At 36.8% G+C, this 23,589-nt stretch overlaps 1 protein-coding gene across 2 annotated transcripts; it reads right to left on the bottom strand.

Moving 5' to 3' along the window:
• Positions 1 to 821: 821 nt before the first annotated feature.
• Positions 822 to 23,280, bottom strand: LOC149839682 (uncharacterized). 2 transcript variants are annotated; one of them, XM_090002744.1, is made up of 4 exons: positions 23,123 to 23,280; positions 22,110 to 22,282; positions 1,350 to 1,545; positions 822 to 1,207 (listed from the first exon to the last, which is right to left on the bottom strand). In XM_090002744.1, the coding sequence occupies exons 1-4, from the start codon at positions 23,202 to 23,204 to the stop codon at positions 987 to 989; spliced, it is 672 nt and encodes a 223-aa protein (XP_089858870.1). In that variant the 5' UTR covers positions 23,205 to 23,280; the 3' UTR covers positions 822 to 986. The 2 variants fall into 2 exon arrangements, with proteins under 2 accessions (XP_089858870.1, XP_089858871.1); XM_090002745.1 differs by lacking the exon at positions 23,123 to 23,280 and having other exon boundaries at positions 22,127 to 22,242.
• Positions 23,281 to 23,589: the final 309 nt, after the last annotated feature.

The following is a 23,589-nucleotide window of genomic DNA, read 5'->3' as shown; positions in this document are numbered from 1 at the left end:
CTCACCCACCACCATTATAAGCTCTCTCTCTCTCACCACCATTTTCAATTTCTCACATTTTTCCACTCTGATTTCTCATACTATACAAACAAGTGAACATTTTTTATTTGGAAAAATATCATATAAAAAACTTCTCATAGCAAAATTTTCTTTTCCTATGAAAATTTTTCTTGCTTCCAAACGTGCCCTTAGACAAATATTTTAAAGTAACTTAAACATGAATTACTGTCTATTTATTTGAAAAGATGAACCTCAAAATTGCTATCTTTAAAAACATAGGCCCTTTTTTAAATGTAGGGTACAGCATTGATCTCTATTTGAAAATTTTCCTTTAGTATATATGCATCTCAAATGCGAAATAGTATTTTTTTTGTTTCATGAGGAACGGGGAAACCACCCCCAGAATCAAAGACCTAGTCGGCCATACTTATGGTCGGTCTCAATAGTGTAAACCTGTGGCACACCTAACACAAGGGGGTGACACTCATGGGAATGGAACCTTGACCACCTGCCTAGTGGCCATGGCCCCCTCCCATTGGGCCAAACCCCTTGGGGCTAAATGCAAAGTAGCATGTTGTTATTCTTGAAAGCGTGAGTAGGTATAAATATGTGGAACAAATTATGCTAAGGTATGGGGCAGATATGGAGTCGGATAGTGTGCCGGACTGTATTGATATGCGACTGATCTGAGATGGAGGTCACACTTACTAGATAACAAAACTACATCATACTCCTTTTCACGAAAAATAGAAAGGTTATGTGACAGCAGCACTATTATATACTCCTTTTCACAAGAAAAACAGAAACTTTTAAGAGCGTGTGATCAGTCTTAAATCATTCATTCGAGGGTTGCAATGTTTGTATACATCAAGAACGGAGAGCATGTCCTATACAACAATGTTACATATGACAATGAGAAAATGAGTTTCAAGCTTGAAATTTGCTTCAAACCCAAGACCCGGAGTGCGCTCATTCTCTTCTTATATTTAGTTTCCAAGGCCTAACTCAGCTTCAATGTCGTCATCCTGCTCAAAAAGCTTCAGAAATCTTGCCTGATCTTGTTCCCTCTTCCTTTTCTGCCAGTATCTGTATATTGCTATGCCCCCAAAGACAGACAAACTGGAAGCCAAAACTACCACCAGTACCATCAAAAGTATGCTTCTATGTTTAGTAGTATTGCTGCTTGTTGAATTAGAATTATGGCCACCTGCATTCATACCGGTTGTCCATTTAAATATTGGGTTATTCATGCCTTCAAAATGTACATTTTTTATGTTCTTTTATGGATGGTGTCTTTAGATATTGCCAGGACAACCAATTAAGGTACAACCGGACACGGAAATACCAACCATGTTCAAGAAGGCACTGAGGACACAGAAAGGTGGCATTGAATTCCTTGGCCTTAAAATGTGTGTATCTGCCATCAGGCGTCAGGAAGTCATCTGGGCACAGCTCCCACTCATCAAATACATCATCGGACATTATAGTGTCTTTCTCATACAGGCCACACCTCTTGCATTTCTTATCTGGAAGCTCTGTCAGAGGCTGCACGATAGGTGTTGAAAAGTTAAGCAGAAACTTTTTCACAAGTCAAATAACTACATAACGATGAAACTTCAATTACTGACACTTGAAAACCGCACTTAAAACCTCCCATTAGAAGCATCCTCAAATTTAGTTGAATTTTAAATTTTTATGTGATCATTTGGGTTAATACCAGTGTGAGAAAGAGAAAAACAGGAGAGAGAATGGAAGATAAGAAGAGAGGAAGGAGAGGGGAAGAGTTTGGAATCCAATTATTATGGTATAAGCAAATTGTAAATAGCCCTGGTACTAGTAAACCATTTATCCATCTCTTACTAAGAACGGTGAAGATGCCTCTAGTCACTAAAGAAGGAAATGAGAACATAACACGTTATAAAGCATCTAAATTACAATGTACCATAAATAAATTATGTGTTTTACCACGTAAAGTGGTTGTTAACTTCTATATGCTTTGTGCTTAGACAATGCATGGGGAGCCTATAAAAGGGCACATTTTTATTGCAAAGAAAAGCTGTGGAAAGTTTTCAGTCATTCACAGTTCAAACGGACATATATGGTTTTAGTGGCACTATATGCAGCTTCAATACTTGAGCAATCAACTGCATTTTTTTTCTTCACCATAACACAGAACTGCCTCATACCCAATGTAAATCTACCATCCATTGACCTTATCCTATTGGCATTAGGCTTCATATTACCATGTGTTGGAACATAGAATTGCTTTTCAGGTTTTCCTTCTGGTGTCTTTAGGATTCCACATGCAAGTCAGATGTGAGAGTTTAAGGAAGCATGAGTGAACTAACTGGCTATATTCATAGGATACCTGTCTTGAAATTTGATGGTTAGACATATAAGATAGCAAGATTTATTGTAGATTCCCATATGCCAAGTTCACGATTTGGTTTAACAAGAGTCCCACCCACTTTGCTATTAGCGTGAGGTCCAGATTCATGCATGAGGGCCTAGATCCAAATCACGTCAAATCCAGATCACCCAACGTGCATCTTGTATTCAAGTCTAATGTGCTTGTTGTGTTTCCTTAAATTCCCCTCATTAATATCTTTTGTATTTTATGTAAATGAGGGTATTTTAGTCATGATGTATCTTAATTGTAAAGTTAATATATAGTTACAAGAGACATGATTTTTCCATATTGGGGATTTTGTGTGTTCAGCTCAAAGCCCTACTGTCCTCTTTTCTCTCTGTAGGAAATTCAGAAACCCTAAATCTAACATGCTATTAGAGCCATGATTCGTAACAGGGATAGAGAATCTTGGTGAACTTCAAGATCCGATTTTTTTTTCTCCAAGTAATAGTTGATTCTTCTAATTCTCTTTTTCTTCCTGTTTTCTTTATTCTTCTTCAAATCTGCACCCTCCTTTTCTTGCTATTCCTTTCTCAAATCTGCATTTCTACTTGTTTCCTCTTCCTCCTCGAATCTGATTTCTTTCATCTTATTATTTCCTCTTAAATCAAATCTGCATTTGGGTGAATCTCTATTTCTTGAAATCTTGGGTTGAAGTTTTTTTAAATAGATTCTCGTTGAATCATGCATGGGTCATGATTTTGATCTTTATTTTTATTTTATTCTTTCTTTGCCTGAGAATCAGATTGACGTCACCCTAGATCTCACGTTTTCGGTTTGTGATAATCAGGAAAAATCAATTTCAAAGTTGATCTTGATATATTGGGTTGCTACAATTTTATTCGTGGCAAATATCTTTGATTGTTAATCTCACGTTTTATTTTACAAAAAAAAAAAACAAGACAGATTATTGTCTCCTATTGATGCTGATTTTCTGCAATCCCTTTTGTCGAGTGATATTGCCTCTTATTGCTTATCGGCTATGTAACACGGACTCTTCTAATAGGGCACTGCACCTGCACCGCACCCGCACCCAGGCGTGTAAGACATTTGGAAACAACTTTGTTTCTGTTAGGTGAAGTCAACCACACTGAGGTCCATTTCTATCCAAAAGTAGATTCAGTTAACCCTAATCAAGTCTATTTTTATCTATATTATATATAAATACATAAATGCACACAAATACACATAGTGCTAACTTAAAACTGTAAAAAATTATACATATATATGTATCCTCCCCGCACCCCCGCACCCCTGCACCCAAGTTTTTTTAAAGTGCCACATCGCCACATCCGCACCCGTATCCGCACCCACACCTATGTGACATAGCTTATTGGTTGTCCTCATTTAATCTTATTGCATCGTTCCTTAGTTCATCCCTCATGGATTCAAGTTCTTCTTCAAGATCTATATCTACCAGTTTCCTCAGTCAATTGATTTCTGAAAAATTAAATAATTTCAACTATCTTACCTGAAAAAGACAGATTGTTCCTTTTATTAGGAGTGTCGCTCCACCTGAGTTTTTTATGCAGGAAGATAAAGATGACAAAGGGTTTGCAATCACAACGAGGATCGTTCATAATCAAAATTTCATCAACTGGATGAAAACGGATCAAGCTTTAGTCGCCTATATTACTTTCACTTTATCGCAAGAGGTATTAGTGGGAATGCCAGATGATTGAACTGGCATGGTGTTGTGGAATACATTGCATCAAACTTACTCCCAAATTTCAGAGGCCAAGATTATGTATCTGAAAAGAGAGTTCTAAATGTTGAAAAAGGAAGCACCCATGTCTATTATGGAGTATTTTAATAAAATCAAGTCAATCACAGATCAGTTAGCACTAATTTGAAGCCAAATATCTAAGAAAAACAAAAATCAGCAAGCTTTAGTTGGTTTAGGACCTGAGTTTCACGTGTTGTCCACTACTCTGCAATATGCCGAGACCATTTTTTATTTTGATTATCTAAAAGACTTCTTAGCTATGAGATGTCATTAAAGGGGATGTCAAATACAGAGAAGGGTGATGCAAACTCACATGATATATTGTTTACGGGATCCTTTTCAGGCCGTGAACGTGGAGGAGGATGTGGCAAAGGCAGAGATTATACTTAGGGAGGACGAGGAATTCTTCCTACTAAATTCTTCCTACTAATAAAAGCAAAGTGTTGGTTCAAAGATGATCTGAGATACAATCATGAAGCTAGAGGTAAGCCTATGCCTAGAGATCAAGAGCAGAACAAGGGACAAAGTGGCCTTGACAAGGATCATTTGTTGGTTGTACCTTCTAGACTGAGCTTTAAACAAAATGATCAGGGTGTTTGGTACGTTGATTCAGGAAACGCCAGCCACATCACAGGTGACACAGGTAAATTCTCTAAATTGATTCCTTATTCAGGTAAAAATAACATTATTACAGGAGATGGTAGACGCCACCCTATCACACATTCTGGAGATATCTGTAAAAATGCCTACTAAGAGGCAACAAGCATACACGCACAAATACTTGACAAACAAAAGTGCACAAATGCACTTACACCACACTTGCACAAATAGATAAAATACACAATAGAGAGCAAGCATGCACTTCAATAAAAGAGAAAATGCTTGAGGCTCTCAAGCTTGCAAAACAAAAGGGGGAACACCCCTATTTATACAAATGCAAAAGGCCACATGGGGGGGCTCCCAAAGGAGTCATTGGGGAGCCCCCAACAGTCACATTTGTGACCGTTGGAGGTCCCCAACGACTCTATTAGGGGGACCCCTAATGTGACATATTAAATAAAAAGAATAAAAAAGAAAAATAAAAGAAAAAAGAAAGAAAAGAAAAAAGATTACAACATATTCCAAGTGGAATATGCGCAAGATGTGAAATTACAATAATACCCTTTTCAGGTAAAATAATAAAGATATATATATATATACTTATATAGAGAGAGATACGTATACATATATTTAAAATATGTATATGTATCTCTATGTATATAAGTATATATATATATACTTACAACATTGGTTTAGGAGATATATTTTAACACCCCCTCAAACTTACGGTGCGAGTTTGTCAAGAAGGAAATGAAATCTGGGCGAGCAAAGAGCCTTAGTGAAGAAGTCTGCTAGTTGATACTTAGACGTCACGTACGGGAGATCAATGACCTTCTTCAAGTATTCTTCTCTGACATAATGGCAGTCCATCTCTATATGCTTTGTTCGCTCATGAAAGGTGTGATTCTTGGCAATATAAATTGCACTTTTGTTGTCGCAGTATAACTTTGTTGGTTCTTTAATAAACACTCCCATATCTTGCAGAAAACGTCGAATCCATACAATTTCCATGGTAGTGGATGTCATGGCTCTATATTCTGCTTCGGTGGATGACAGAGAAACCTTCTGTTGCTTTTTACATCGCCGTGAAATTATAGACTCACCTAAGAAAACACAAAAACTAGTGGTGGAGTGACGGTTATTAGGATCACCTCCCCAATCAGAGTCAGTATAAGCAATTAACTTTAATTCAGAAGAAGATAAAAATACTCCCTTATTTACAATTCTCTTTAGATATCTAATGATGCGAAGAACAACACTCATATGAACGGTTGTGGGAGCATGCTGGAACTGACTAGCTATGTGAATAGTATGAGACAAATCAGGCCGAGTGATGCTAAGATACATCAACGAGCCTACCAATTGCCTGTAAGGAGTAGGGTTGGTCAGAGGGATTCCGTCATCAATCTTCATTTTTTATCCCACGACTTCAGGAGTGTTGCAGACTTTGTCATCAGAAATTCCTGACCTATCAATAATCTCACAGGCAAGTTTAGAATGAGATAAAAAATAACCACGTCGAGAATAAGCAACTTCAATTCCAAGAAAGTGTGTCAGAAAACCTAAATATGACATCTCAAATTTCGAAGTCAAGATGGACTTAATACCCATGACTCCTTGAACATCATCACTTGTAATTAACATATCATCAACATAGAGTAATAATATCACAATCCCTGCATCAAATTTTCTAGTAAACAAAGCAGTATCAGTATAACAAGAGGAAAATTCATTTTCCAGCATTACACTGGTAAATCTATCATACCAGGCTTTGGGAGCCTATTTCAAACCATAGAGAGCTTTTTGTGAAATGAAATGGGGATCTTCGAAACACGAGCTTTGATTAACAAGAGCAAGTGTCAAGAATGACACTAAAGCATAACCCTTAAAAAGGGTATAACTGGAAACAAAATAAAAATAAAAATGTATTCTTTATTGATATGAAAAACCAATTGCTTAAGAAGCATTGGAGTGAAATACAAGAGGGGCTGCACCCCTTTATATACACAGCTGAAAGAGGACTCAATAGAGCTGTTGGGCACAGTCCAACAGCTCTATTTAGAGTTGTTGGAATGTGTCAGTCCAACAGCTCTATTAAGAGTTGTTGGACTGTGTCAGTCCAACAGCTCTATTGCTAGTCAAGTCTGGACAGGACTTGACTAGCAACAGTCATTCTAGTTCAAACTGAACTAGATGACATAAAGACAAAAAATAAAAATAAAGGAAAAAAAATACAGAAAAGAAAGAAATTAAAAATGTATTTATATATATATAATAATATAATATTATTATATATACATATATGTACAGTTTTACATTTTAACACTCCCCCTCAAACTTACGGTACAATGAGCGAAAGTTTGTCTAAGAGAAAGTGAAATCGGGGAGCAGCGAGAGGCTTTGTAAAGAGGTCTGCTAACTGATATTCTGAAGTGACATATGGCAGATCAATTATCCCGTGTAGATATTCCTCTCTGACGTAGTGACAATCCATTTCGATGTGTTTGGTGCGTTCGTGGAATGTTCTGTTACTGGCAATGTAGATCGCACTTTTGTTGTCACAACACATTTGTGAAGCCTTTGTTGCTTCAACTCCCATGTCAGCAAGCAGTCGTCGGAGCCAAACTACTTCCATGGTCGTGGTTGCCATGGCTCTGTATTCAGCTTCGGTGGATGAGAGAGATACCTTCTGCTGCTTTTTACACCTCCACGAGATTAATGATTCCCCTAAAAAGACACAAAAGCCAGTGGTTGAGTGTCTGTTATTGGGATCACCTCCCCAATCAGCATCAGTATATGCAATTAAATCAAGAGAAGAAGAGGAAGATAAGAAAAGTCCTCGTGAAAGAGAGGACTTGATGTATCTGATAATACGCATGACTGCTCCCATATGAACAGAAGTAGGAGCATGTTGAAATTGACTTGCTGTATGAACAGCATGTGCTATATCTGGTCTGGTAATGGATAGATAGGAAAGTGCCCCGACAAGCTGTCTGTAAGGAGTAGGGTCTGCAAGAAGTTCTCCATCATCAATCTTCATTTTAACATTAACAACTTCTGGAGTGTCAACTTTCTTATCATCAGTAATACCAGACCTGAAAACAATATCAAAAGCAAATTTAGTCTGAGATAATAAATATCCTCTAGGAGAATAAGCAACTTCAATGCCTAAAAAATATCTCAACAAGCCCAAATCAGTCATTTCAAAATGAGATTTAAGAAGTGTTTTGATTGTTTCAACTCCCTGTTTATCGCTTCCGGTGATAATCATATCATCCACATAGAGAAGAAGCACAATGATCCCTGCATCAGAATTCTTAATAAACAAAGCAGTGTCAGTTAAACAGAATTGAAAACCAATATCAATCATAACACGACTAAACCTATCATACCAAGCTTTTGGTGCTTGTTTAAGTCCATAAAGAGCTTTTTCTAAGCGAAGGACTTTACCCTTAGGAATACTTAGACCAGGAGGGGGTTCCATATATACTTCTTCAACTAGCTTTCTATTTAAAAAAGCATTTTTGACATCCATTTGAAAAATAGACCATTTTTTGATAGAAGCTAAGGCAATTAAGGTTCGGACAGTAGTCATACGAGCCACCGGAGCAAAGGTTTCTTCATAATCAATCCCATATTCTTGGGCATAACCTTTGGCTACTAAACGGGCTTTATATCTTTCAAGAGTACCATCACTCTTGGTTTTAATTTTATAAACCCATCGACATCCTATAGTTTTCTTCCCTGGAGGAAGATCTTGAATATTCCATGTAGAAGCCTTTTCAAGTGCATCTAATTCAACTTTCATGGCTTCTATCCATTTGATATCATTTTTTGCTTGAAAATATGTGGATGGTTCTTCATATGAGTGAATTAATGCAATAACTGCCCTATATGTGGGTGAGAAAGACTCGTATGATACAAACTTTTCTGGAGGCCTCGAGATTCGGGATGATTGTCTAGTTGGAATGTTAGAATATTTCTCAAGTGCACATGGAGTATTAGACTCTTGTCGCCTGGAATATTGAATACTAGTATCTCTATGAACTTCTTCATTTTCAACATTAAGATCAATAATTCTTGGGTCATCATCAAAGTTACAATCAAGGTCATATTCATCAGATGTTGATGTTAGATCTAGCAAAAAGGAGTACTCAGTGACGTCTTTTAATTTTCTAAAATCAAAGAAGCTCTCCTTTTCAAGAAAGGAAACATTTCTAGACACATATAGTTTATTATTTTTGAAGTCAAAACATCTATAACCTTTCTGGTTTTCAGCATATCCTAAAAAGGCACAGGGAATCGCACGAGGGGAAAGTTTATCATTTTTGTCAGTAAATATGAAACATTTGCACCCAAATATTCTTAATCTAGAGTAGTCTGGAGAAATGTTCATAAGTTTTTCAATGGGAGTGATATTTTGTAACGAAGAAGATGGCATCCTATTAATGAGATAGGTGGCAGTTAAGGCAGCTTCTGCCCAAAAGTCTTTAGGGACTTGATTTGCTATTAAAGTTCTAGTGGTTTCTATAATATGGCGATGTTTTCGTTCTGCCAGTCCATTTTGTTGAGGTGTATAAGGACAAGATCTTTGATGTGTGATGCCATGCAATTTAAGATAATTTTGAAAATCTATGGATAAAAACTCTCCCCCTGAATCTGTGCGAAAAATAGTAATATCATTTTGAAATTTGTTTTTAACCATATTATGAAAAGTTTGAAAGTATGAAAATACTTCAGACTTATGTTTGAGAAAGTACATCCACGTATGTCGGGAGAAATCATCGACAAAAATAACATAGTAAACAAATCCTCCTTTAGAAATTACTGGTGCAGGACCCCAAACATCCGAGTGTATTAATTCAAGTGGTCTTGAAGAGAAAAAGGTTCTGTTCTGAAATGGTAATCTTTTCATTTTGCCGAGAATACAATCTTTACAATCAAATGATTCAGAGTTACAAAATTTTCCTAGATTTGGAAAATGTTGGATTTTGGCTATATGTGGGTGACCAAGTCTCTTATGCCACAGTTCCAACTCTATTTTTTGAATATTATAACAAAAAGCTTTCTTCGGCATTTCCAAAAAATCCATGTAATAGAGTCCTCCTTCTCTATGGCCTTCCCCAATCAGCTTGCCTGACTGGCGATCCTGTACCCAACAACCATGAGAAGAAAAAGAAATATTACACCCATAATCAGAAATTTGAGATACAGATAAAAGATTTAAATTTAATTTGGGAACATGTCTAATTTCTGGAATAAAAAAATTTTTTGTTTTATAAATTTTTTCAAAATCTCTTATTCCTTCTATTTCAAGAGAAGTCCCATCAGCAGTAAAGACCTTTGACACACTTGTTTTATTTTTAACACATTTGGATAGACTTTGATTATTTGGGGTCATATGAAAAGATGCACCAGAGTCAAGAAGCCAAGAAATTTTACCTAAATCAGAAAAAGATGAGGCTGCTGCGCCGGTTGAAGCTTCAGATGAGGAAGAGGCACCTTTGATGAGAGGCTGAAGGATCTCCATTAGTTGGGCCAGGGAAACTGGTGCATCCTGATCTTTAGGATCCGATCCAGCAATTGCAGCTCTTTTTTCTCTCAGCTCCTTAAGTTTGGGACATTGTGACCTGTAGTGTCCCGGTTCATGACAGTGATGACAAATAACTTTCTTCTTATCATAGTCACCATTTTGTCGGTTAAAGTGAGGAGGCCTATATGATCGAACATGATTCCCTGGTCTAGACACGGCTAAAACGGAATCATCTTCAATTTTTAAAGAACCTTTCCGGAGACGATTTTCTTCCATTGTTAACTCTTCAATAGTTTCAACAATAGAAGGAATTTTTCCCCGGTGAAGTAGGGCCGATTTAGTGGTTTCAAATTCCGGCCTTAATCCAGTGATAAACTGGTAAAAATGTTCAACATCGAGTTGTTTCTGACGAAGCTCGATGTCTTCGGCACAATGCCACTTTGGTTCTAAAAGGGAAAGTTCTTCCCAAAGTTCGGACAACCCATTGTAATATTCACGAATAGTTTTGTCTCCTTGTGTCATCATTCGAACTTTTTCTTGGAGGTTGCACACGTGTGCAATATCTTTAAGGGAATACATATTCTTAAGGTATTCCCATGCCTTATCGACATGATCAAATTTGGCAAGACTTGAGCATTTTTTAATGTCAACGCTATTGATAAGCCATGACATTATCTTCGCATGAGATATTCTCCATTCTTTCCATTTCTTCTCGTATGAGGCAATAGCCTTGATTTTCTCTTCTTCCGATAAAGGGATGTCTTTATCTCCCTCCTTTTTAGTAAGAGATAGCTTAGGTTCCGAATCGGAACCATCCACAATCCCCCATAAGCCTTTTCCCCATATATGGTGCTTCATGATTGAAGCCCATGTTACATAGTTCGTATCGCTTAGTTTCATAGACATGATGGTGACTTTATCATTGTCATCCATCGATTACAAGGAGAGAAAGAATAGGGATAGAAGAGAAACAAGAAGGAAAATGAGAAAGAAAGAAAAAAAAAACAATACAACAAGATGTGAAATCTTCTCCAATGAAGTGATAAAACACTTCTCTTCAAGTGGCGAACACTTTTGCAAACGGGCACGGAAACCGAAGCAGCTTTTCCTCAAGATTTAGTACTTTCGCGGCTTTGATACCATGAAATGAAATGGGGATCTTCGAAACACGAGCTTTGATTAACAAGAGCAAGTGTCAAGAATGACACTAAAGCATAACCCTTAAAAAGGGTATAACTGGAAACAAAATAAAAATAAAAATGTATTCTTTATTGATATGAAAAACCAATTGCTTAAGAAGCATTGGAGTGAAATACAAGAGGGGCTGCACCCCTTTATATACACAGCTGAAAGAGGACTCAATAGAGCTGTTGGGCACAGTCCAACAGCTCTATTTAGAGCTGTTGGAATGTGTCAGTCCAACAGCTCTATTGCTAGTCAAGTCTGGACAGGACTTGACTAGCAACAGTCATTCTAGTTCAAACTGAACTAGATGACATAAAGACAAAAAATAAAAATAAAGGAAAAAAAATACAGAAAAGAAAGAAATTAAAAATGTATTTATATATATATAATAATATAATATTATTATATATACATATATGTACAGTTTTACATTTTAACATTTTGAAGGCGAAGAACTTTATCTTTATGAATCTTTATGCCTGGTGGGGCATCCATATAAACTTCTTCGTTAAGATCACCATTTAAAAAAGCATTTTTCACATTCATTTGAAAAATGTTCCAATTTTTAATAGACGCAATAGTAATAAGACATCTAACTGTAATAATTAATACCATATTCTTGTTCATACCCTTTTGCGACTAAGCGAGCTTTGTATCTCTCCAGAGATCCATCGCTCTTAGTCTTAACCTTAAAGACCCAACGACAACCTATAATTTTCTTTCCTATAGGTAGAGTTTGGAATTCCCATGTCTCAGCTTTCCTAAGAGCATTGAGTTCATTTTGCATATCTTATTGCCATTCTATACATTTTTTAGCTTCTTCAAAATTTCTTGGTTCAAAGTAAAAATGAATAGCGCTAAGACAAGCCCTATATTTGTGTGAAAACGAATCAAAAGAAACGAAACGAGTTGGATGTCTCCTATTCCTTTCGGATATTTTGTGGTCAATAGTAGGAACAGACTCACTATATTGATCAATAGCACTTCTGAAAGATATATCATCATTACTAGACAATAAGTCAAATAAGAAAGAGTAATCAACATTTTCTTGTTGAGAAACGTTCTTTTCAAAGCCGCTTTCGTTTTCTAAGAATGTCACATTTCTTGAGACATATAACTTATCATTTCTAAGGTCATGACAACGAAACCCTTTTTGAGTTTCGGAATATCCAAGAAAGGCGCAAGGAATAGCCTTGGGAGAGAGCTTGTCATTCTTATCTGTAAGTATAAAACACTTACAACCAAAGACTCATAACCTATTATAATCAAGCTCTATCTTATGTAATACTTCAAAAGGAGATATATTTCCCAAATTCCTAGATGGTAAGCAATTTATAAGATACACAGAAGCAAGAGTTGCTTAGGCCCAAAAAGTTTTAGGAATATTTTGGGATATAAGAAGGGTCCTAGTGGTCTCAATGATGTGCCTATGTTTTCTTTCGGCCAACCCATTTTGTTGAGGGGTTTTAGGACAAGATCTTTGGTGAACAATACCACTATTCTCAAGGTATTCCTTAAATTGATTAGAGAGATATTCTCCTCCAGAATCACTTCTAAATATTTTTATGTTACTGTTGAATTGATTCTTGATCATTATATGAAAAGTTTTAAAACATGAAAACACTTCATGCTTATACTTAAGAAAATAAATCCATGAATATCTGAAAAAATCATCCACAAAAATTACATAATAAGAAAATCCTCCTTTTGAAACAACTGGTGCGGTTCCCCAAACATCTGAATGAATAATTTCGAAAGGTTTAGAAGAGAACATAGTTCTTTGCTCAAAAGGCAAACTTCGCATTTTTCCCGAGAATACACTCTTTATAAGAAAATGGACTTTTACATAGATCTTTTGCAAAATATAAGTAAGACAACTTGGTGATATTAGGATGACCAAGTCTTTTGTGCCACACATTTACATCTTTGTGTCGGACAACATTACAAAAAAAATTTGGAACTTGAAAAGAGTTCATATAGTATAAGTCTCCCTTTCTAAAGTCTTCCCCTATCAATTTCCCGAACTGACGATCATTTATTAAACATTTATCAAAAGAGAATTTAATATCACAACCATGGTCCGATAGTTGAGAAATAGAGAGAAGATTTAAGTTTAGCTTAGGTATAAATCTAATTTTTGGAATAAAAAAATCTTGAGTTTCGAAATTACCTATGCCTTTAATTTCAAGAGAGGTTCCATCCGCAGTGGAAACAAAGGATGGAGAAATATTTTTTGAATAATCAGAAAGAGAATATATATTTGGGGACATATGAAAGGATGCACCGGAGTCCAAAAGCCAAGAGACTTTACCTAGAGGAGAAGAGGTAGACACGACGGCACCGGAGGTAGCTCCCTTTAGGAGAGGTTGAAGAGCTCCCACTATTTGACTTAGAGAGAGAGGTCCACTTGAAGATGCCCCCTCCTTTTGCGGTATACTGGTGATGGCCATGGCTAGAAGCCTCTTCCATTTGGGACATATGGGTTTGATATGCCCGGGTTCTTTACAGAAATGACAAATAATTTTTGCTATAGTCCTTTTTCTCTCTTTACCCACTATTTTCACCTTGATTTTGTGGTTTAAAATGAGGAGGACGATAGGCTTTTACATTGTTTTTGGGTCTTGATACGACATCGACCCCATCTTTTTTTTCATAATTACAAGGAACGGCAAGAACATTTGATCCTTGTTTACCTAAACCGATACGGGTCTCTTCACCACTTAACTTGGTGAGAACATCTTCAAGAGAGGGAGGAGAAAGATGATAAAAGAGATGACCTTATTTGCTCAAATTCGGGCCTTAGTCTATTCAAGAAGTTGAAGAACCGATCTTCTTCAAGTTGCTTGTGACGGAGTTCTATTGCTTCTCCACTCCATTTAGGCTCGAGCATAGCAAGCTCATACCAAATAGAAGAGAGGTCGGCGAAATATTCTCTAATAGTCATGTCGCCTTGTTGAAGAGTAAGAGCTTTCTTTTGGAGGTAGTATTTATATGATAGGTCTCTTGAGGTATACAGTTTTTCAAGATAATGCCAAGCTTCCGAAGCTTTCTTGAACTTGATAATATTAGCATTAATCTTGGTTTCAACCGACGAGAAAATCCAAGAAAAAAATCTTAAAATCCTTCATTTCCCATTCATCATGTTTCTTGGAGTAATCCTCAAGCGCTTTGATTCTTTCATCTTCCTCTAGAATCTTGATTTCTTAATCTCTAACATTAGTAATCTTTGGTTCGGGTTCCGGGATTGTGCCTTGCACATAACCCCACAAACCCTTCCCTTTTATGTGGGCCTCCATGTTCCCGGCCCAAACATGATAGTTGGAGCTATTTAGTTTAAAGCCGAGAGCAAAGGAGGACTCTTTTTCGCCCATTAGAGAGTAAAGATGGAGGAAGAAATACGTACCAAGAGAAAATCTTTAGGTTTTACTTGCACAAGATCCTTCTAAAATATTGAAGAAGCAAGATCCACCACTTCAATCTTCAAAACACCAATGGCACGCTTTTTGAGGCACTCGAAAAACAAAGAATCCCACGATCCTCTATCACCAACCTTGCTCTGATACCATGTAAAAATGCCTACTAAGAGGCAACAAGCATACACGCACAAATACTTGACAAACAAAAGTGCACAAATGCACTTGCACCACACTTGCACAAATGCGTAAAATACACAAAAGAGAGCAAGCATGCACTTAAGGCATGCACTTCAATAAAAGAGAAAATGCTTGAGACTCTCAAGCTTACAAAACAAAAGGGGGAACACCCCTATTTATACAAATGCAAAAGGCCACATGGGGGGCTCCCAAAGGAGTCGTTGGGGAGCACCCAATGGTCACATTTGTGACCGTTGGGGGTCTCCAACGACTCTATTGGGGGGACCCCCAATCTGACATATTAAATGAAAAGAATAAAAAATAAAAGAAAAAAGAAAGAAAAGAAAAAAGATTACAACATATTCCAAGTGGAATATGTGCAAGATGTGAAATTACAATAATACCCTTTTTGGGTAAAATAATAAAAAGATATATATATATATACTTATATATATAGAGATACGTATACATATATTTAGAATATCTCTCTCTCTCTCTCTCTCTCTCTCTCTCTCTCTCTCTATATATATATATATATATATATATATATATATATATATATATATACTTACAACATTGGTTTAGGAGATATATTTTAACAATATCCTCATTCCTTTCTCCAAATCTCATCCCATCCAGTTGTCTGATGTATTGTGTTCTCCCAATATAATATAGTCTCTGTTTCTAAACTTGATGATATCAGTTTATATGTTGATTTTACTTCATCTTCTGTGTATGTTAAGGACCTTCAAATGAGGAAGACGTTCATAGAAGGAAAAAGGTCTGGCAACATGTACGTCTTTAAAGAAGATCCCTTAGTTGCACGAGCTACTTTGGATAGTCACTTGAAGCCTGAGTCCTCTGTGCGTGTCTTTAATATTTCAAAATTCTGTCAATCAAATGTTTGGCATAGTAGGTTAGGTCATTATTGTGGAGTTTTATTGAAAGATTAGTCTCAAATAAATTGTTGCATAAATCTGTCCTGAGTGAAGAGTCTCGTGATAGTTTGTGTCCTACTTGTCAAGTCTATAAGAGTCATGTTTTGTCATTCAATCTATATAATAAGAGGGCTTCGAGACTTTTTGATATTATTCATTCTGATGTATTGGAACTATCTTCACTTTTCTCTTCTTTTGGTAGTCAATATTATGTTTTGTTTATTGATGACTACTCTTGTTATTCTTGAATATTTTTCTTGAAGCACAAATCTGAAGTTTGTTGTGTGTTTAAGAATGTTTGTGCCTATGTTCGTACTCAATTTTCATTAAATATTCTAAATTTCCAGTGTAATGGTGATGGTGAATACTCGTCAAAAGAATTTATTGCATTTTTACAGAATAATGAAATTAGTCGAAGAGTTTCATGCCCATGGACACCTCAACAAAATGACATTGCTGAAAGAAAGCATCACCATATTGTGGAGAGTGCAATGTCCATGATTCATGAAAGTAAAATTCCCATAAAACTATAGACTGAGGCATTTCATACTATAAATAGATTGCCCATGAAACTTTTGCATAATAATTCTCCCTATTTTATGTTGTTCGGGAAGCATCCAAATTACGATGAGTTGAGGACTTTTGATTGTGTATGTTACGTTCACGTAGACAGTCAGTTGAGAAACAAATTTCAGGATAAAGCCCATGTCATGTTTGTCGTTTTGTTGGATATGATAATAATTACAAAGGCTATAGGTACTATGATCCCAAGTAAAAAAAAATTAAAATATCTAGGAATGGTGTATTTGATGAGTGCAATTTTTCTAATTATCAGTGCTGCCATCATGTTTTTCAAAAGTATGTTTTTCAGAACATGAGCAATGTCGAAGTATATCAGCCCTGGCTAGATGGCAACCTATTTACACCGATGAACAACGTGCAGCAACCAATCATAATTCTGATCAAGTTCATGACATTTTAGAAGATCCTCCAGCTGAATCAGGTAATGACATAGAAGCCAGTTCAGATAATGCAGAGATTGTATCAAGTAGATTTAAAGAAAGATACATTTATATAAGATGCAATCAAAACCATCAACAGTCAGTCCTGAAAGATCAACAACAATCGTTAGATCAAGAGAGTCACTCGAACCAATAAGAAGATCAAGCAAGGTGAAACATCCAATTGAAAGATGGGTAAGTTATGAAATTTTCAACATTGATTTTTAGTGTTTCTTCGCTCAGATTGGAAAGCAGTAGGAACCCAAAACATTTCAGCATGCAGTGCAGTCAAATAGGTGGATAGAAGCCATGAATGAAGAAATGCAGGCCTTACATGAGTGCCAGACTTGGGAGATAGTAAAAAGACCACCTGATAAAAATGTAATTAGGTCGAAATGGGTGTACAAAATAAAATACAAACCCGATGGCACCATCGAAAGATACAAACTCGACTAGTAGCGAAAGGGTTCACCCAAAAGTACAGGCATGATTATGATGAAACCACCATTCAGATCATTTTTTTTCTAGAAGTTGATCACGGGTAGAAACTAAGTCAATTGGATGTGATAATGCACTTTTACATGGGCATCTTAAGAAAGAGGTTTATATGGAGCAACCACCGGGATATAGCGAAGATGATCCAAATGCTTATATTTGTAGGTTAAAGAGAGCCATTTACGGGTTAAAGCAAGCTTCGAGATCTTGGTTTGAGAGTTTCTCTGTTGCAATTCAAGGTTATGGTTTTACTCGATCCCATTAGATCATTCACTCTTTATTTACAAAGGTAACAATCTTATTACTGTGTTACTCATTTATGTTGATGATATAATTGTTACCGGTAGTTGTGATAAACATGTTAAAGAAGTGAAGAGATTCTTAAATAAAAAGTTCAAGATGAAAGATCTTGGTCTGTTGAGATATTTTCTTGGAATAGAAGTAGATCAGCAGGATGATTCTCTTATTCTAACTTGGCACAAATACACGATGGATCTCTACCGGTTGCAACTCTAGTTCTTATTTATCAGAGATTGGGAGCAAATGAAGGAGAACTATACCATGACCCCCACACAATTTAGAAGCATGGCTGGAAAGATACCATATCTTACGTTTACTCGTCAAGATATTGTTTTTGTCGTGAACCAAGTTTCACAATTCATACATTAGCCTAGATTGCCACACATGGAGGGTATGAAGAGAATTCTAAGATATTTAAAGAAAATTGTTGCAGATGGTTTGCTTTACAGAAAAAGGGCAACACATGAAGATATGATGATGGTCACAACTTATTCAAATGTTGATTGGACAGGTGATCCTGGTGAGAAGAGTTTTTTTTGGATATTGTGTTTTTCTTGGAAGAAATCTGGTCTCATGGAGTAGTAAGAAACATAAGGTTGTTGCAACGTCTAGTACAAAGGCAGAATATCGTTCCATAGCTGCAGTCATTGCTGAAATTATTTGTATCAGACATATGTTATATGATTTTGGAGAAGTTATTCCCAAATCAGTATTGTTATGTGATAATCAAGGTGCTATCAAGATTTCAATAAATCTAATCCATCATGGGAAGACGAAGCATATTGAAATTGATCAACATTTTATTCGTCAGAAAGTGGAGGATCAAGAGATAGAGACTAGATATGTCTGGACTGAAGAACAACTTGATAATTTATTCACAAAAAGCCTCGCGAAGAATAGATTTTGGTACTTACGAAGAAAGTTGTTCATAGTTGATAATCATATACAACTTGATGGAGGCTATTAGCGTGAGGTCCAGATTCACGCATGAGGGTCCAGATCCAAATCATGTCAGCTCCAGATCACCCAACGTGCATCTTGTGTTCACGTCTAATGTGATTGTTGTGTTTCCTTAAATGACCCTCGTTAATCTCTTTTGTATTTTATATAAATGAGGGTATTTTAGTCATGATGTATCTTAATTGTAAAGTTAATATATAGTTACAAGAGAAACACGATTTTCCCATATGGGGAATCATGTGTGTTCAGCCCAAAGCGCTATTGTCCTCTTTTCTCTCTATAGGAAATTCAAAAACCCTAAATCTAATATTTGCACCGTAACAACCATTTACCTTAGGAGATGGAGAACATACTTTGAGAAATCACATTACCCAAGTAGGGTCTAACAACTTAACCCTCATTGCACCCACGTACCAAAGGAAAAAAAAGTATGCCTTTTTTAAATAAAAAACGTGATTCAGGACCCATTTTCAACCTTTGTCTCTGTAATCTATTTGATTTTGTCACTTGTCACAACAATGACATCTGCACCTGAAATAGTTACCGAGTCCTTGTCTCCTTGTCACACAAACAAAATGTACTCACATCCTCTTATATCCAGATCTTATTGCAGCATCAATCAAATCTTTGCAGATAATCCAATCCATGCATAGCCCTCTTTAATCTACAAAACTTGTTTCCTTACCTCCTTGGGTTGGAATTATAGTGGAGGAAACAACCATCCTTCTTCCTGGAAACCACCATCATGGTAAGCATTCTTGACAATCAGTTAAGACAAGGAATTGGAGAAGAAAATGACCTAAGTAGAGTTCATTTAGTAATTGGAGAAAATGCTTTTGATAATCCATACACCATGCATTTGTCTTACCTCTCTCATTGCCAATTCTGCTCTATTGCATTTCCACCATTTTTTCATAAGGACAAATAGATGGTTCACAAGACTCACAATCCGCTTTTGCATCCATCTCTCATCACCGTGAGATTCATCAATATTAATTAGAACTGGCAACAAAAGCTTTGTGAGACTTCAGCATACGATTAAGGGTTAACAAACAAAATGGATACTGTTTGCAAAGCCTTTTCCCAAAACAGTAGAGATGAGTCAGTATCTTGGTCCTGGGAGACTGGAAATCGAGTACAGCCTTAAAGATCTAAAGCAGGATAATCTTCTGAAGTTTCCATAGGAGAATTGAGCATTGCAACTCTTCTACAAATCTATCCCCCTTATTTTGTCCATTTGTAGCTTTTGGTTCTGATTTTTATCCTCCTATGTGACATAGTGTTAAAATTGAGAATTGCAACTTTTCTACAAATCTATCTCCCCTATGATATGTCCATTTGTAGCTTTTGGTTCTAATTTTTATCTTCTTATGTGACATAATGTTCATCTTCCATCACTGACACTACAAGAAGACAGAAAGAGGCCTCTATGACAAGTGCTCACTCACTCTCAGAAATAAGACCTCATCCTTAAAAGGAAAAATAAGAAGAGGATGAAGGATGAAAACTATGAATGCACATCATTTTGTAGAGATGGGATCCTATCACATGTATCATTTTCGTGAAAGGAAGCTATCATATGAATAGACTTCTCACCGAATTGGGTGCAACTAATATTTGGTACCATCTCCCATTATTTAGTTTGGTGCTGGAGATGTGAAAAGTAATATAACAAATTTCCATGGGATTCTTCCCTCGTGTTACCTGCATTAGATTCCTCCCTGCATTCCTGCTTGTGTACAACCAGGACTACCATATCAACTTCATGAATCTCTTTTGACACAACTGTTCACATACAGCGGAAACAACAAAAAATTAAGTAGCATTTTGTGACTATTACGCTTCTCAGTATAATTCTTACACTTAGCATGAAAAAAAATACACAAAACAAGAGACATTAATATCATAAAGCACCCAAACCGTGAGCTACCATTTAAATAAACAGGTTGGAAATTTCACCTCACAATGGCTCATCACTTTGGCATCCATAAGTTGGAAGCACTATAGTTCATTGAATCATAGTAGTTGTTTTGCACACCCATCAAATAAGTACAGAGAAACAAGGCAGCAATAATTATTGTACAAGGAAAAAATGACCCAAAATCTAAATCCAAAAATTCCTGCACCAATAACAAGAAAAACAAGCATTTGTTTCTAAATTCTAAACAGAAGAGTAGTTGTGACTGCCATTCATGAAACTTTCTTACAAACATCTGAGACATGGATAGCTCTCATATAAGTGAAATAGTTGGATTTGTACATGCCATAAAGCATCAGCAAATGGCAGTTTTCAAGAAGGTTTAGTAATAGATGGATTGCAGACTGCTGGAAGCAGGTCTTCCACATAGTAATATGGAGGATCTGGTTTCAAAGGAATCAGGCGATTCATTCAAATTTGGGTGCAGTTGTGAGCACAGTGTGTGGTATGCCGGTGTAGAAAATCTGTGGAAGCTTCACCGCAATGAGGAGGAGTGGAAGCTGTTTAAAATCTGGGTGCATACGGGTTTCTTTGCTTCTCTCTCTCAGCAGCCAGGTATCCAAAAAGTGCACATTCAAATTGCTCAAAGTAAAGTGGGCAATCAGTGCAGGGTGGTATTCAGTCTTCAGAACGAAAATAGAGAGTTCCTAAAAATTGGGGTAAGGAAGATTTTGTGCAACGTATTATTTGTGGAAAATGTAGTTCTTGAAGAACTCCTTCAGCTGGCTGTGATTGGGGACAGGTGCATATCCATTTTGTCCCCCAATGTCAGATGGCTAAATTGGATTCACTCAATTGCTGAAGGAAGGAGAGCATGTCCTATCACCATGCGGTGACAGGCAAACCATTTTAACAGGATCTCTACGTTAAAAGGAGATATATCTGTAGTAGTGGGTGGGCTATTTTTGTGGCTTTTACGGGAGATGGAAGAGAAGACTTGGCAGAACAAGTTGGCCAAATGGGATGTCTGGTTGGAGAGCAATACGCATCCTGTGAATGGATAATTATTTTGGGTGTTTTGTTTGCTTTCTTTTGATGCCTGTATAAAATGATTCTTCTTGTGTACTGTTGTATATAGTGTCCGATTAAAGGAAGGGGGCCTTAACCCCAGCGTTTTCATCGGGGAAAAAAACATCATCAGTAAGTGACATGAATTAACATGCTCCTTGACTAACATTTTCCCTAAACCTCTTGAAAAAGTAGAAATCATTGCCACTTCAGAAACAACCATGATAATCAAACTTCTTTCATGTATCATAAGAACAATTGTATCAAATTCCAAATAAGACTTATGACATTGACTTAGGACCTCTTTGTTTCACAGGAAAAAGAGGTTCTTTAAGATTTCTATGCTCAAAGAACAGAAAAGAAAAAGAAGGTTCTTGCAAACCTGCCAAGATTCTTCACCTTTGAAAGCATATAAGTAGTGAGCCTTTTTCACATCAGGCAAAACCGTCCTGTTCTCTCCTTTACATAGAAAATAAACAGTTGGTTCTTTAAGCCATTCATGAGTTGTTAAAATCTCAATTGATTTCAATGTAACAACTCCAGCCGAAAGAATTCCTGCAAAATAAAACCAGCAAAACTCAGAAAATCTCCCACCACTCACATGATACCACACTCCGTCCCCCCTCACCCAGAGTCCAAGCTCAAGATCCCCACACTGTTCCAATTGAGCTTGAGACTGTCATCGAATCGGGCTTGTCAAACACAGTTTTGAATTCAACAAGATTTAACTCGCATCGAACGACAGCCCTAGAGACAACAAGCAGCAAAATTTTAATTCATGCCAATCACGCCATATGTTCTCACCAAAAAATCAAATCAAGTTCAGACATTCACATATCTCTAACAATTACACATTTTAACCATTGACCACATAGAGGAACAGAGTTTGTCCATGCTTGAAACTCTTCACACATGCCAAACAGAAAACCCCCCAAGAGTAAGTAAACAACAACACCGTACGCTAACCTCAAACTGGATTGTCCCTTCATTCCAAACCATGACCTAGATTCCCAATTTTTCCTGCCCAAATATCCCTAACCTTAACCAGATTACCATTTAAATTAACAAAATGAAAAAAAAGACAAATTCCTATGTCCTAATCAATAATCGACCAATAAAATCTTTGGAATATGCACCAATTAATAAAATTAGACTAAAAAAAAACCTAATATCAACAAAATGGGGGTTAACAATTCCTTTTCCTTTCCCTTTTTCCGTTCGATTGGATCATGAACGAAACCGGATCAAGAAAGAAAAGAAGAATTACGGAACGAACGGAAGGAGAAAAGGAAAACGGCGTTTGGATAAGCAGACGTCTCAAGGGCAATTATTTACACAAGGAGATAGAGAGAGAGAGAGGAAACAAACGCCAACAAAAGGGAGAAGAGGGTTTACCTGAAGGGAGCAGCAGGAGGGTAAAACAGAGGAGCGTCCATGGAACCGGAATTCCGATTCCGTAAAACGATACGCCCTTCATGAGGCCGAGTCGGAGCTGGCACAGAGAGAGAGAGAGAGAGAGAGCTTCTTCCCTTTGTGCTGCTTTCTCCCCAACCGTGTGCTTGGTAGCAAAAGACCCGATGCCCCTTTAACTTTTTAACAAATGACGAAGACGTTGAAGATACGTGTTCGGCTGAGATATGATATCCGATCGACCCGAACCCGGGTCGGGTTTAATAGGAACCTTTTGGGTTGGAGTAAGTAATCGGGTAGGGTTTGATATTACAAGACAGAAACCAGTTCCGTTGGATTGGATTCTTATGGAAGGCATCCTTGGTAGAGCTTAGGGCTGTCAATGGGTCGGGTATCCTACCCTTCAGAGTGTATCTTAACCCACCCAATTTAACAATTTGTTGGTTTCGGGT

The sequence above is a fragment of the Nuphar pumila genome, chromosome 4 (genome assembly GCF_984573655.1).
Source record: "Nuphar pumila chromosome 4, dmNupPumi1.hap1.1, whole genome shotgun sequence".
NCBI lineage: Eukaryota > Viridiplantae > Streptophyta > Magnoliopsida > Nymphaeales > Nymphaeaceae > Nuphar > Nuphar pumila.
Note: the sequence above shows the minus strand (reverse complement) of the source record. Positions and strands in the feature narration are given on the sequence as shown.